Source organism: Vigna umbellata, chromosome 5, assembly GCF_029865625.1.
Source record: "Vigna umbellata cultivar VRB3 chromosome 5, Vumbellata_1.0, whole genome shotgun sequence".
Lineage (NCBI taxonomy): Eukaryota > Viridiplantae > Streptophyta > Magnoliopsida > Fabales > Fabaceae > Vigna > Vigna umbellata.
In genome coordinates, this window is record NC_142169.1 from 58,890,434 (window position 1) to 58,906,466 (window position 16,033).

At 34.2% G+C, this 16,033-nt stretch overlaps 2 protein-coding genes across 3 annotated transcripts; both read left to right on the forward strand.

Annotated features, from left to right (window-relative positions):
* Positions 1-3,761: 3,761 nt before the first annotated feature.
* Positions 3,762-7,743, forward strand: EMB506 (Ankyrin repeat family protein). Its single transcript, XM_047304542.2, has 8 exons — positions 3,762-3,950; positions 4,996-5,387; positions 6,063-6,142; positions 6,223-6,321; positions 6,397-6,495; positions 6,578-6,676; positions 6,779-6,877; positions 7,173-7,743. The coding sequence occupies exons 2-8, from the start codon at positions 5,006-5,008 to the stop codon at positions 7,275-7,277; spliced, it is 963 nt and encodes a 320-aa protein (XP_047160498.1). The 5' UTR covers positions 3,762-3,950; positions 4,996-5,005; the 3' UTR covers positions 7,278-7,743.
* A 3,216-nt stretch (positions 7,744-10,959) lies between these two features.
* On the forward strand, positions 10,960-14,159 carry LOC124830744 (protein REVEILLE 2-like). Of its 2 annotated transcripts, none has more exons than XM_088114833.1 (6): positions 10,960-11,703; positions 12,258-12,392; positions 12,501-12,612; positions 12,729-12,790; positions 12,975-13,337; positions 13,435-14,159. In XM_088114833.1, exons 1-6 carry the CDS (start codon positions 11,692-11,694, stop codon positions 13,795-13,797), a joined length of 1,047 nt encoding a protein of 348 aa, XP_087970959.1. In that variant the 5' UTR covers positions 10,960-11,691; the 3' UTR covers positions 13,798-14,159. The 2 variants fall into 2 exon arrangements, with proteins under 2 accessions (XP_087970959.1, XP_087970960.1); XM_088114834.1 differs by having other exon boundaries at positions 12,264-12,392.
* Positions 14,160-16,033: the final 1,874 nt, after the last annotated feature.

Genomic DNA, 16,033 nt, shown 5'->3' on the forward strand with positions numbered 1-16,033 from the left:
TTAATAGTTGAGAGATTAAAAACATATTTAACCCAACATTTTTTAATACAAACATTACTTTTTATTCAAAATTTTAAACTTAAAAGAAAATGAATTGAATAGAGTTAAATTTATAAAATTGTAAGATTTTCAATCTGTCAATATGGGGTGAGGCAATGTACATGTGGTTGTGCGTAATATGTGTCATATATACTTAAGTGCTAATTAGATATTCAAGTGGCTTAACACGATAAATAAACTTTCTGAAACTTGTTGGATTGTACCCCAATAAGTGGTTATCACACAAGTGTCGACGTTGACAGTCAAGTGATGGGATGGTTGTTGAAGTGAATAAAACCTAAAAGGGACTGTTGTATATTGATAAGTAAGGAACAAGTTCATCACTCAAGTGAAATGGATGATTCATTGTGTATATTTACGATGTCACTCAAGTGAGAATAATTCGTTCAAGTGACAATATGTTGAAATAATAATGTTCTTAAGTGATGCTTTTATATATAATGCATGGTTTGATGCATGTTCTTAATAAAGACCTAAAGTAGCTTTGAGTGAGTCAGTTGTTCCATCACACAAGTGCAAAACCTGTCATAACTCTATGTTCACTCTAAATCGGATAGTTCAGTCTAGGTCTTGAAATGATTAAGATGTTTGGATTGTTTTATGTGAAATATGACTCATGTATGAAATGTAATGCATATTATGATTTGTTTTATATTACTAGCTTACCTACTGTTTGTATCTTGTTTATGTGTACTTGTGCATTGATGTGTTGACGATGATTATCTAGTGGGTGTGAGTAGAGGAAGATAATGTATCTGTTAAACAAGTACTAGGTGGGGACAACTCAGATGCACACTAGTTTTAGGAATTATATTCCTTTTAGTTATGTGTTGTTTGATTTGAATGGAGCATCATTCCTTTATATACATGTTTTTTATAGGTTTAATACCCAATTTTTTCCCCAGTTTGGTTTGATTGACAAATCTCAATTTAGTCCCTAGTTAGAAAAGTGTTTGAAATGAGTCCTTACTTATAAATTTGTGAGTCAAATTAGTCCCTTCCGTTAAATAGAACCAAACAGAGTTAATAGGATGATGATGTGGCAGTAGTTAGTGGTTACGTGTGAAAATATAATTGTGTGCGTGGTTACATGTTGGTTAATTAGAGAAGAAAAGGTTTATTAAGAAATTGGATTTTTTTAAAATCAATTTCTCCATTCTCAGCCAAGATAACAACTCATATTCAACCATCGCCATAACCATCTTGCCACTCACAGTTACTACCAACACCTTTTCACCATCTTCACCTCCATCGAATGTCCATTCCCATCCTTCTTATCATACTTTTCTCCAATTTCCCCTGCTTTCAACCAAAAACATAACACACCAAAAACATATTAACAATCCCAACCAACTCATTCTCCATCTTCAATCCTCAATTCTCAAATCATTCAAACCTTCATTCTTTCTGCAAATTCAATTCAAATTCACCCCACCATTCATTCCTTCCTCAAGCCTCCCAAAAAACAGCTTGAAACACACCACACACAAAAAAGAACCCCATAAAACGTCACAGACACACAGGTACACACGAAGAAGAAAAACTCGACGAGGAATAAAAAGGTTCAGTTTTTTCTTTAGTGTGATAATCGTTTCCTCTATGGCCACGGGACCCGAAAGATCGAAGCCAATGCATAACTTCTTATTGCCCTATTTGAAATGGGGCACCCAACGGTTACTTCGTTGCCTCAATGCCGACCTCGATCGCCGATCCTCGAGATTTGACGCGCTCCAGAACGGCGTCGTTCAAGTCCCCAACAAGTGCAAAATGAACGACGGCGACGCCGTTTTCTTGGGAGGACTCGGAGAATAAGCTAGTGGCGTGGCCAACCATGTCATGATGTCTTGTAATTTGAGAACGAGAGAAACCCCAACCAAGCTCGGTGGAGGTGTGGGCGGCGACTAGGGGCTTAGTCTCCAATGGCAGCAGCGTCGTAAAGAGAGAAACCCCAACCAAGAGTTTGGCCTCGCATTCATGACCAGTTATGAACCCGACAGGAGCGGACCACGGTGGCGTCTCCATCGCTCCTGGTGAGCGTTGTGGAGTTGAAAAGGAGGAGAGAAACTCTAACGATTGGAAGAAAAGAAAGGGGAACTTTGATGGTTCCCCTGGCCGTAACAAGCGCTGTCGGCGACAATCCCGGCGACGACGACCTCGTTTGATGCAGTTGCGGCGACGACTCTAGCAGTGGAGAATGTGGGAGGAACGACGGTAAGGTGCAGCGTGGAGAAGCGAGAGTACTTCTCTCGCGCGCGAAGAGAGGCAAGAGAGGAGAGGTTGGCGCAGTGGTCGGCGGTGACTCTGGCGACGATCGGTGTCGCCGGCGACAGTTTTGGCCGGCCAATGGGATGCGCGACGGTGTTGGGTTGATGGAAGGCAGGGCTGCCACGGTTGGGAGTGAAGAAGAGACTCTAAACTTTGTCCCAAGAGAGAAAAAGGAAGAAACCCTAGTTTCTAATCTGAAGGAGCTTTGGGCCTATACACCAAAACTCTTTCTTCTCTAATTAACCAACACGTAAGCACGAACACAATTATATTTTCACACGTAACCACTAACTACTGCCACATCATCATCCCATTAACTTCGTTTGGTTATATTTAACGGAAGGGACTAATTTGACTCACAAATTTAAAAGTAAGGACCCATTTCAAACACTTTTGTAACGAGAGACTAAATTGAGATTTGTCAACCAAACTAGGAACAAAATTGGGTATTAAACCTTTTTTATACTCGTACGTTGTATATAAAGTTAATTTTTATGTGATAGTTCTTTTATAGTTAAATATTATATTATTGGGATATCACACTAATTTAATACATTACATACATTACATTGATACGGTAACGTAATACAATTATAACTTGGCGCGTTGACAATTTTTCCAAATAAAAAAAAAATTAGAAAAATTTGAAAGTTAAAAAAATTACAAATTAACAAGTGTGAAACAATGTTACTTCCTAGATTTAACCTTCGTTTTAAAAATATATCAAATTGAAAATTTTTAAATATTATAGAATATCTATACAAAAAAAGCTAAATTGAACAAAAATATATGAAATACAATTTTTTTTAAGTCAAGGTAAAATTAGAAAAAAAAAATGAAAACCAAAAACTTTCTATATACATGTTAAAAATATGACGACTGTTTCACCGTATGCCTTCAATCATTTCATCTTACACTTCCAACAAATTTTAAAATTCTAAAATTGTCTTCTTCAATTTAAAAAACCTTACACCCCACATTTTGTGCTTCATTAAATTTCGAAATTCGATGAAATAATTTTTCTTTATTGAATTTTGAAATTAGTGAAGGATTTTTCATTTTCTTTATCGGATTTTGAAATTCGATGAAGTCTTTGCAAAATCTTTCATCTGATTTTGAAATCTGATGAAGAAAAAATTATTCATCAAATTTTGAAATCTAATAAAAAAATATAACCCGTAAGATTGTTTTTAAAAATTGGATGTGCATGATGAAATCTTTCAAGATATATATGAAATAAGTGTTCAAATAGCTTATTTAGCCTCTTCTTTTTGTTTTTCCCGCCCTTGAAATAGTCATGTAACTTACACTTCCAGACTTCAGCAGCTCCATAGGGCAAAATTGGCAATACAAATCTTATAGGGGTGCAGGAAGCAATTTAGAAGGTGCAGGAAGCAATAGCCTATAAGTAAATATCGAAAGCGTTATCCGGTGAGCAAGCCTGGAATTTTTCTCAATCAAATCCATTGCGATAAGAAAACCAGACACAGTCGACAGTCTCCTCGAATTCACCATGTTCTTGGAACCTTGATATGGAGTTTGTCGGATTTGTGATGTGATTCTGTTGCTCCATAATCTGAAAATTGGTGTTTCTGCTACGAAACATTTATAGTCTACTACACAAGGTTCGAATGAAACATGTTCTTGTTCTGTTAATATTTAAATTGATAAGATGTTGATTGAACCGCGTGCACGAGTTTGGTTCTTGATTTTGACGGAGTGATTAGTTCCTATGATTTGGCTTTTAGTATTTCAATTGGATTGGTGCATGACTTTGTTGTCCTCGTTTAAATATCGAGTTGGGGAACGAGTTCAGGACCCGATTGGTTTGTACTGAGAAATAAAAGAGAATTTTGCGAATTTAGGGTTTGGCTCTGTTCTTTTTTTTCTAGTTAGTCGTCTCTTGGCAGTTTAGAGACTGTGCAAAGAGGGAATGTCAGAACTTCAACCATTTAAGGAATGCTCCACATTCTCTGTGAACTACCCACGCTACTCGTCTTACCTATGATGTTGGTGTTCAGTTATGACATTTCCTTGATGTATATTGCATTCTGTTATTTTGGGTTCACTAATTTCTAAATAGAAATGACTAGACTAATTTAAAAATGTTTTGAAACTTATGTTTCTAAACCGTATTGAACTGACCTTTAGTGATAAATAAACATATCTAATTTCACTCCTTTGGCGTGGGTGATAAATGTTGTGATATATTAATTTATTAGGTCTTGTTGAATTTTGAAAACTCATATCTAAGGTGAACTGAAATTCATATGATTTGAAGTTTAGAAGGAAAAGAATTAATATATGTTTGACTTATCAGTGCTAGTCTTGGATGTGAAACTAGAATCCTGTAATACTGTGTTTGCACATTGTTGATTGTGGACAGATGTGTCGACACGTGTTAGTGAGATTGTAGGTTTTTAACCTTACATGTAATTGGACTCCCAATTTTCTCTGGTTTCATATATGCAAAAACTAAATAAACTTTATTGGTAAATTGTGCAATTTCTTCGCTGCAAATGTTTTTCTTTTGCACTTTCCCATCATGGTGTTCTTCCAGGGTATGGTTGCTTGTGTTAACATGTGCTCATCGTGATGATGTTTTCAGCGACCACTATATGTAAATTCTTTGCTTTGTTTTTATTGCTGCTTCTTTTATCTCCATTTCAGGGAGGCAGAAATGGGTTCTTGGGCTAGAGTATCTGTTTTGACTATTCCATGGTCTACAATCAATGCCGAATCTGCTACGGACTCCAAATTAGGCGCTGTGTTTTATAAAATGTACAGAAATCCAAATAATAGAAAACTGTGTGTCTCTTTTGCTTGGGATGATTATAAACTTAGGAGTCTTGGTGTGATTAAATCAGGCCAAGATATATCTTATTTTCAAACCGAACAAGAAGTAGGAACTTGGGAAGAACCAGATACTGGCAGTGACAGTGAGTCTGATAGTGAGGAAGTTGAAGACCACTTTCTATTTGAAAGTGACGGAATGAGGGCTTCAGTTGTTGCTGATGTTAATGTAACTTCAAGGGACAACTATGACGAACTTATTAAGAAAGGTTAATTTTTTTTCTCATTGCTTTGTTTCTTTTGGAGCCATAACATGGTTTTGAAAACTAGATCAGTATAGTTCTAGACTGACAACCATAATTTTTGTGCTAAACTGTGTTTTTAATCTCATATTTTCAGACTAGTTGATAACTTCAGAATAGTTGATAGGAGAATAAAATAACAGGTTGCCACAAAAATTTACACAGGATTGTTACGTCAGATACATTGATGTCAGCTTGATCATTAGTTCGCCATGTTACTTCACAACAGAACTAAAATTGCCAACAAAGGAAAAATGTAGGGATAACAAATCCAAAAATACTTATTTAGGAATTAAAAGTGATTTATGTAAAATCTTCAGGGACTAAAAACTTGATGAACCCTTGATTTTTCAAATATCTTTTTCTATAAGATCCTGTTAACTGCCAAATGTCAGTTAAACTAGTTGAACCACTCTTGCTGTGAACTACTAACCTTAACGGTTTAATAAACAATTCAATTTTTAAATTACTGCTTTACATTTTCTTCCTCTTTAGTGCTTGTAGTTCTTACTTTCAATATGATTTTAAGATTGAACAACTTCCTGACATGTGCTAAAGAAGTTTCACAAGTAGATTGTAGAATATCTTTTTTGATCCTGGACTATAATCAGATACTATAAGAAGATATTTTCATTATTGCAGAGGTTGAACAGCTTTTGGAACCAGAAGAAAGAGCAATATTGCAACAGAATGTTACTCCTAACTTGGAAAAAATATCAACTGTAAGTCTGTGACTCTGCATCTGTCTCTCGCAGTGTTCACTTTCTTATTTATACTTAAGCCCTTGTATTCATGTTTTCAGGAAAAATGGAGCCCACTGCACACTCTTGTGCTATCAATGCAGATGAGTTGCGTGGATAAGCTTCTTGATAACGGCATGGACATTGATTTGCCTGATAAGGTGTTTGTTGTTTATATTTTTCCAACTTATGCATAGTGTTAGCCTGGGCTTGAATAACATTATTTGATCAAACAGGAAGGCCTTACTGCACTTCATAAGGCAATTATAGGTAAAAAAGATACTTTGATTAGCCATCTTCTACGGAGACGAGCAAATCCGCATGTTAAGGATAAGGTGAGGAAGCATTCTTTTGCATAACTGTCATAAACTGTTAACTGCAGTCTGAAGTGTTTTTGACCATCTATTCCTATGGTAGGATGGAGCCACTCCACTTCATTATGCAGTTCAAGTTGGCGCCAAGATGACTGTGAAATTATTGATCAAGTACAAGGCTGATGTCAATGTTGAAGATAACGTGAGCATTTCTTTAACACAAGCTTGCTTTTATTAGCTTTTCTTTTTATGTTTTTCTATTTTATGTATATGGTTTATATTTACGACTTTAAGAATCTGTCAGGATGGTTGGACCCCCTTGCACGTTGCCATTCAGAGCAGAAATAGAGATATAGCAAAAATTTTATTAGTCAATGGGGCTGATAAGACAAGGAAAAATAAGGTAATTTTTTGTCATACATTCCACAACAGAATAAGGCAGTTATAATGAATTAAATGGATCAGATTGAACATGTTTTGTTATCATTCCCTTTATTCTTTCTTATATTTCTAGTCTTTTTGGATTACACTGTTATAGTCCAGTGAAGCTAATGTTGTCAAGTGTCTACCGCTCCGTTTGATTTCAAAACCTTATTGTTAGAGATAGAAATCGATGAAGCGGGAAACTTCCTTTCTAACTAGTCATCAAGGGTTTATTTGTTTCCCTTACTTAGAACTTGATTGTTTGTTTTTTTCAGGACGGAAAAACAGCTCTGGATCTAAGCTTATGCTATGGGAAAGATTTTAAGTCTTATGAACTTGCCAAATTACTGAAGACGGTTCCAGCAGATAGCTGTCTATGACGTTAGGATGCAATTGGCTAGAACCAGAGTGAAGTTTCAGCTGAATGGTAGCTGCGGCATTCAGCCTCTGAAGATATGCAGCTGATCTTTTCCAAAATGAGGAAACTTTTGGTGGAACAATTCATTATCTTCCACGTCATTGATTACTTGGAATATTTTTGCGGCAAAGTTAGAATTAACAACATTGTCCTGTCAAACCCACACTCATTTTCAGTCTATAAGTTGAGAATATTATTAGTGATCCGCAGACACAAAGTGCTTGGCAAATTGCTGAGTTATTTTTTATGAACTGCTCAAACCACTGTGATCATTCTATGAATTGTTTCAACTGATAATGAGTAACCTGGGTGCTCAAATTTTGTAATTAATTGTAACAAGTAGACGTAGTTCATAATTTCTGTTGTATGCACGTGTTACATTTTCAGTTTCTTTGAATGATAGACATTGGCATTAGATTTTTGGTTTATTTATTTATGATTAAATCTCATTTTGTGTAAATGAAGAAATTTTATCCGTGGAAACATACATGATGGTGTTTTGTTCATTCCTTTTCTTCTAGGCCAGGCAGTGCTTATCTCTAACTTTGTTGTTGTATGATAAACATAATTTAATTATTGAGAATTATTGAAAATATCTTAGAATCGAATAGGAAAGTTTACCGAATTTGAATTGAATGATTGAAAGTGCTACATGGGTAATTTTCACTAACTGATGTGAATATACAAGTCTTTTTTTCTTAGTATAGCAAATTCTTCTCACTGTTGAATTTGAATTATTTCTACTAAATTGTCATGGGGAACTGTTTCCTTCATATCTAGTTATCCTAACTCCAAGTAGCATGGGCACTAAAGTGTTTAAAGAAATTGAGTTCTTCAAGAATTTGGGCATATACCCGAATTTGGTTTCAATACCATCAACCATTTTCATTTGCATCTTATCTTTACCAGTTATTCTAAAAAGCATCATCATCTAGAATCAAAACTTCGCCAAATTCAATCTATTGGAATTTGACAGGCCCATCTATCTTAAGCATGTGTAGAAATAAGTCTCAATGTTTAATGTTTGTGTCAATACTAAACTCAGTTTTAGTTTGGTCGAAAAGGTTTGATATGCCCAAATTTATTGTTATATCTCACTTTTCTCCTATTATGATATATAGTAGGACCTCATTAAATTAGTCAGACATATAAGTTATAATTGCCAATGTCATTAGGTAGAACATATTAATGATTTATTATCACTGATTGAGACGTTTGATTAACATTTAACAAGAATTTAGGTCCAATGTTTGGTTGATTAGTCCTTAACTTCTGACACGACTTGGGATGTTTGGCAATTATTGGTCCAAATTGAAACATAGAAGAATCTACAATTTCTTTAGTTATCAGTTGGAGGGATTAAGACCATAACATTAACCTTATATATGACTAAACTCATGGAATCAAAAAGGAAACTTTGCAACTATTTAAGAGCTAAAAATTGAAGTAGATAAATAATGATTTCGTTAAAAAAAAACACATCAATAATCATAATTATTAGAAAATATTCTTAGTGTATATACAAGACAATAATAGAGTTTATACAAATTGTTTTAGTTAGTGTTTCAGATGTAGAGTTCAACAATTACACAAAATATACTTTCATGTTTTTACTTTTTAGACGTATGAGTCCTTATCTTTGTTCTAAGTCCAAATCTTCCTTCGTCAGCTCTCTAAATCGATTGGGGTACCTGTCAAAGATACTTCGATACTTAAGTCAGTAATTAATCTGAATGGGGTCAAAGCAAAGTCTTAAATTCACAATAAATGCGATCACATACCTCTTAACTTTAACATTTATTTATAACTTTTGAGGTGAACTTAAAATTAGTGAAGTCTTAATCACGGTTCAATCTCAACCTATTACACTATGATACTTATCTTAACCTTGATTCTTAGTGTCTCTTTAAAAAGTACTTTGTTACTGGAATTGTCCATTCAATCTCCACTCATGCGTAGTCGAATAACCTTTGTCTTCATCTTATCCGAATTTAGTTAAAGTAAACGAGATCATTTACACGTCTTTTTGTGGTATGACAGTACAAAGATTTAATCTTATCTCAATCTTAGTAAACTAAAAGATGGAAGAAAATAAACCATAGTTGAAATATAGGATTGGATAAACAAAAAGATTATAGAAAAGTTTAATTGATAAAAGAACCAAACATTTAGGTTGGAACAGAATGTTGGGCCTCTTATTCATATTGATTGCAACCTTCACTTCAATAAAAGTCCAATTAAAAAAAATTAAAACCCCAAAATAAAAATATGTGGTCAGAAATATTTCGAATAAAAGAAAAGGAAGAAAGAAGTTGTGGCTGTGAAGAAGGTAGTGGAGTGCTATCCTTTTCCTATTCGTACACGTGGCAGCATCTGGTGCGTGAGTCGGCTAGTGGCATGACGTGGCAAAAAGCGCAGAGCAAAAAGTCGCATTCACACTCTTTCATTTTGTATAGCCTCTAATAAATAGATAGATATTTTAACTTCAGAAATATCCAATTCTTTTAAAATAATAGCAACAATAATAATAATAAATGCCGCCATTTTAATTTTAATCATTCATTGTAAATTTATTATCCCTGTCACAATCATAAAAATGAAATTATTGTATCAGAGCATCCACGTCATTCTTTAAATATGGTAGAAAAAATACTTACTTTTGTTGACTTCACAATTAATCTCTATTACTAGTAAAATATGGAAAGTAAAGAGTTTATTTACATTGGTACATTTCAAGGTTCTTTTTTAGTTTTTTAATGTCATAAATAAATCGTCCGAACTATAAAGTTTTCCAAAATTATAATAAGTTAATAAAGCATAAATGAAAAGGAAAACTTCTATTTTGAGCTTCAATTATATTCAGTAAAAATAAAGCATTTTTTCCTAAAAAAGGTAACCAGAACTTAATGAGATAGACCATCAGAAGAGTCAACAAAGAAAAATAAAACAACTTTTTATAAAACTTTGATCGTTAATTTAAAATGTTTTTTTTTAAGATATAAAAATGATTTTTATAATTAATTTTTTTCTTTGATTTTATCCTTATTTTCACATACCCTTTACAAATTGTTTACAATTATAAATAAAGAAAATAGTTAAAAATCCGCAGACCAATATGAAAAATATTAATTACAGTTTTTAATTCACATATATTATTTTTAAGTAAATAAATGAGAAACAGAGATTAATAGATCCATTAAAATAAAAGCAGACAGAGAGCATATTAGAACAGAAGCTAATAAATAATGGCATTTATCTGTTTCGATCTCTGAAAAAAAACATGGGCCACGCTTTAATTGTGCACTGAGTGAGTGGACGCGTGGCACTGCCTAACCCGCGAGTAGCGTGGTGCTTCACTTTCACCCGCGAGTGTGACGTGTCCGAAATTATCCATAGCACTTTTTCTTCGCCCACCGAATTTAAAACACCAATTTTTTCTAGAGAGCGAAAACGGGGTCCATGGCCGTACGCCACGTGTCCTCGAAAACTTTCGACGAGAGCCACAAGATTCCTTCGAATTCTCGAGATTTCGGTGTCGGAGGAATAAGGGAAAAAATAAAGTTTCAAAATTTCCTACGAGAAAATAGAAGTTCAAATCTTACGTGTCACTCCCTTGTTGCTCCTTTTCTTTTTGTCAATCACAACAACAATCACAAGAAGCACTTTCGGAGTCTGAGCTTTCACTCCTTTCCAACTTCTCCATATATCTATCTATCTATCTGCAACCTCTTATCTTTCTTTCTCTGTTAATTCAAACCCATCAATAACTCTTTTTCTCACACAATTAACCATTTTCCTTTCTGGGTTCTTGTGTAATTTTGTTGATTTTCCATTCCTTTTTTCTTTTTTGCTTCTGCTGAGTTAGTGGTGTGGCTTATGAGTTATGAGCCCCTTTCTATTATGAAAAGATTGGAAATTTCTTAGGGGAAAGGTGTGCGGTGGATGGATTTCCATCCATGCAGTTGTTGATTGAGGAGGGGTTAATTTGTTTTCTGCGATCATCGTTTGGTAGTGCTTGAACACAGGATTTGTAGATATGCAGAGGGTTCTATTTTGTTTTGTGATTCTGAGATGTGAATTAGTGGTTGGTGAAGTGAAGAATCAAGGCAGTGTTTGTATGATAAATTGACTTTTGGATCAAGGTGGGTCCATTGTTGTACACAATTTGTTTGGTTCTGTTTCTAGCTTTCGAAGGGAGAGTTGTTTGAGTTGTACTTTTCTTATTTGGGATTTGTATCCAGAAAGAGAAGTTTTAGTACACCTAGGTTGTGATCTGATTGTGAGTGAGGGAAGCAATATCCAACGGTGAAGTCGTGGAAGTTTGCAACTGCGAAGAGGAGCAGAAGATCTAGATCAGTGATTTGGTTTCTGAAGCTATGGCGATTCGCGTATGTAATACATAAGTTTCAGTCAGCTATGTTTTCCTTATGAATTTTTTGATACTAAACTCATATTTGTAAGGGGTGGCTGAGATTGTGGTCAATTTCAATGTTGATTGTAATCTTTTTGGGTGGGATATGTTAGGAGTATTTGTTAAAAAGGGTGGAAAAGAGAGAAAATTAATTGCGTTTTGGTTTGCCCATTTCAAATGCCAAACATGCATAGATTTCTCATGAACGGTTGAATTTACACACCTAAAGAGGATTTGAATGCTTCCCTTGGGGAAACAGTTATTAAAAGGAGACCTGCTTAACCTATTGTGAATGACACTTGTTCATGTCTTTATCAAAGAGTTGTTTCATTGTTTTCTTTTTCCTTCAAATATTTCTTAGGTGTTGTCGCTACTTGTCTTCTTGTGGAGTGAAAGATTCGCTTGAAACATTTCTGATTCCTTAGTTGACAAATAATTTTGGCCTGGTTGGCGACTATATATGTGAAAAATTTGGGGTTCTTTTGACGATTATAATTCCTTATATTTCTTTTCTCTTTGAATTGAATGTAGGATCAGAATGGATTTAACAGATCACAGGATGATCCTTCAGTAGGAAGTGGTGTATCTTTGAGTTCTGGAGTGCATTCCGCTCCACATATTCAACTTAATGACCAGTTTTCCTGTGGGAGTGACTACGCTCTGAAGGTTCTACCTGAATTCTTTAATTATTAACACTTTGCATGTTATAATTCTTCTCTTTTCCTTCTGTTAAGGTCTTCTTTGTTTTAATCAGTTTTCTTTCTTCTTCAACAGGTAAGGAAACCATATACTATCACAAAACAGAGAGAGAGGTGGACAGATGAAGAACATAAGAAGTTCCTTGAAGCTTTAAAGCTGCATGGTCGGGCTTGGCGGCGTATTGAAGGTATTATTAATTAAAAGCCTGAATATCTTGGGCAAGAATTTGTGCGTGATGTATGAGTAATGAAGAAGTGTGATTGTGTTTGGTCTGAGTTTTGAGATACTTTATTTTGACAACAGAACATGTTGGCACAAAGACTGCTGTGCAGATTCGAAGTCATGCTCAGAAGTTTTTTTCCAAGGTTTACTGCTCTATTCTAATAATCATTCTGAGTCATGTTTTCTACTTACCATAAACCATACATCAGGCAAGTTAAGATTTTGATGACTCTAGGATATTCAAAACGCTACCTTCTTTGGGATTTAAGGGTTCATGTGTTATCTTTGAATTCCCTCTAATTACTTTGTCTTTACTTTTGATGGCAGGTTCTTCGCGACCCTACTGGGAATGTTACAAATAGAGCGGAATCAATTGAAATTCCTCCTCCAAGACCAAAACGAAAGCCAATGCATCCTTACCCTCGTAAACTAGTTGAGACTCCTAATAAAGAAACTTCAATCCCAGAACAACTTACGAAGTCTGGTTCTCTGAAGTCATCAGATTTTGATCAAGAAAACCAATCTCCGAAATCAGTATTATCAGGAGCTGGTTCAGACATCCTTAGCTCCTCAGATTCAGACACACCAAATGAAAGTTTGTCCCCCGTGTCATCCATCAGCGACATCCATACAACATCCGAAGAAGCTGGGATAAACGCTGATTCTTCTCATGATGAGAAGTCTCTTATGGTATACTTCCTAATCTTTATTGATTACAATATCATCACCACAGAGTATTGACAAAATGATATATGACCTTATATTATTGTTTGATCTCAATGTCTAGAAATTAAAGCTTCCTACAAAGGAAAGTGTTTTCATCAAAGAAGAATCTTCCGGGCAGACTTTGAAACTCTTTGGGATTACACTTTTTGTAACAGATACATGCAAACCCTCTTCTCCAAGAACTGAAGCATGCAAACCAATACCTCTAAACATATGCAAGGGGGATGGAAGATTGGAACTTATTGGGCACATCACACCCAGTGAAACATCAGCCATATCCCTACTAAAGATGAGAGAGGGTCCTGAAACATGTGATGGAAAAGGGTTTGTGCCATATCGAAGGTGCATGGCAGGGAGAGAAAACCAGTCTTCATCTGTGACAAATGATAATAGAGAAGAGCAATGCATCCACCTTTCGTTGTAGCTTTACCCGAGATGGTTTTTCCTTCAAAAGGTGTTCCCTTTGAGATGATGAGCTGTAATGCTTGTTTAAGCTGTTGAATGTGAGTTGGCATGACACAGGTGGAAAAGGGGGTAGCTGGAAATTTTGACATTAATGTTGCATCGCACATTCTTCGGCAGTTCAAATCCGTAAACCTGTCGTTTTGTATTTTTCTTTTTTAGTTTCAAGTTTCAACTGTGAATTATATCTAGTGTTTTTATTTTCCAACTTTTTATGCTCCGTATGAGCACGCAGAGTGTAAGTTACATACTTGTGCCGTGCTTGTGAACCTACTTGTTCATATATTCTAAAGCTTAGAAAGATGGAAAATTTTCAAACAGTCATATTTTGAGAATTTCAGAGCAATGTTGTCGGGACTAGGATATGTTGGGTGACCAAATGAGTTGTAGGGGCATGGAAAATATATTTGAAATTATATAGAAAATTAATGGTTAAAACCTCGGAAATTTCTCAGAGAATCTCAATTCCGTTTTTTCGTTTTAAGTCGTCTCAATATGGACATAAGCGTCGTCAATAGATGTTGATGGAATTAGGGTTTAATCTACACCTCAACGCAATTGTGAGACTAATATGAGCAATTCTACGAATTTCCTTCAATAAGCAATGCTACCTCCTCATATCTGCCAGCCAAACCAAAAGTCCATGTGTGAGCCTTCCATGGTCGCAACCTATAAGCACCTCCATTATCCTGACTCTCAACCATCACCAACTAACAACAAGAGTTCATAATTGCAAAGAATAAAAACCCCAAAAAAAAATCCCAAGCCCTAACCCTGAGCTGTAAGCGAGTACAGACAAAATTCGTTCGAGAAAGGAAAGAAAAAGAGCCAAAGGTTTTCGAAGAAATGGGACCCAATTAAACCCATGTCTATGTACCACATCAACACTCATTAACTTTGTTTATCTCCACTTAACGAAAAAAAAAAGCTTATTTCTTATCCATTTTCAATTTTCAAAATTGAAGACAGATTAAATAGAAAAGATCGAATTAAGATTTCTATACAAATATAAATATTATCCGAGAGTTTTAATCAAAACTAATCTATTTTGTCTTAAATATACATATAAAATATATTTATAATAGAATAAATATATGAGATTAATCTTTTGAGTTATATATATATATATAATATTATATTATGTTTATAATAGACAAAATATATTAATTAAAGATAAAAAATTATGATAAAATATTTATTTAAGATATTTAATAAAATAATATATTTAATATTGTTGGCATATACATATTGTATATAGCAAACTTGTTACAAATATAATTAATTCTCGATTCTTGTAAAATTTTAGTGAAAATATATGTTAATTGATCACTTAAATTAGCGAATTTAGTCTTGATGTCTCTAGATACAATCTTCTCTAAAATAAAATGACAATCAATTTCAATATGTTTAATCTTTTTAGAAAAGACAATATTAAAACTAATATGAAGAGTAACATGATTGTCACATATAATTATCATTTGAATAACATTTTTAAATTGTAACTCTTTAAGCAATTGCTCAAGCTAAACAAGTGACTAAAGTCATAGTTCTATATTATATTTTTGCATTAAATCTTGTCATAACATTTTGTTTCTCGCTTTTTCAAGAGATCAAGTTACCACCAATGGAGACATAATATCCAAATGTAGACTTTTATCATAAGGAGATCCCGTCCAATCAACATCCGAATAACAAATCACTATTGTATGTTTATTGGAACCATATAATAACTTCTTTTTTTCAGGAAATCATTTAATGTACTTTAATAAACGAATAACTGCATTATAATGATCTTTATAGGGGAAATTAAGAAATTAGTTTACTACACAAACTGCAAAAGATATGTCAAGACGAGTAATTGTAAGATAATTCAATTTTTCACCTAGTCTTCTATATTGTTTGAGGTCTAAAATAGGATTCTATTGTTTTGGTAGAAGTTTAGTATTAGGATCTATGGGTATATTAACAAATTTTGAATTCATCAATCTAGTTTTCTTCAAAATATCCAATGCATATTTCCTTTAAGATATAACAATACTATCGTTGGATTGTGCCACCTCAATACTAAGAAATATCTAAGTTTGTCAAAATACTTGGTTTGAAAATGTTTGCAAAGTTGTCTCATCTAAGAGATGTCATGATTGTCATTGTTGGTAAGAACAATCTCATCAACATATACTATCAAGTTTCTTGTAAGA

Bases quoted from the DNA above. Each gene is read 5' to 3' on its own strand.
- EMB506 (XM_047304542.2), top strand. From the start codon at position 5,006: ATGGGTTCTTGGGCTAGAGTATCTGTTTTGACTATTCCATGGTCTACA. The intron at 5,388-6,062 runs GTTAATTTTTTT...TCATTATTGCAG, and splicing joins TGACGAACTTATTAAGAAAG to AGGTTGAACAGCTTTTGGAA. The intron at 6,322-6,396 runs GTGTTTGTTGTT...TTGATCAAACAG, and splicing joins ACATTGATTTGCCTGATAAG to GAAGGCCTTACTGCACTTCA.
- LOC124830744 (XM_088114833.1), top strand. The intron at 12,393-12,500 runs GTTCTACCTGAA...CTTCTTCAACAG, and splicing joins GGAGTGACTACGCTCTGAAG to GTAAGGAAACCATATACTAT. The intron at 13,338-13,434 runs GTATACTTCCTA...CTCAATGTCTAG, and splicing joins ATGATGAGAAGTCTCTTATG to AAATTAAAGCTTCCTACAAA.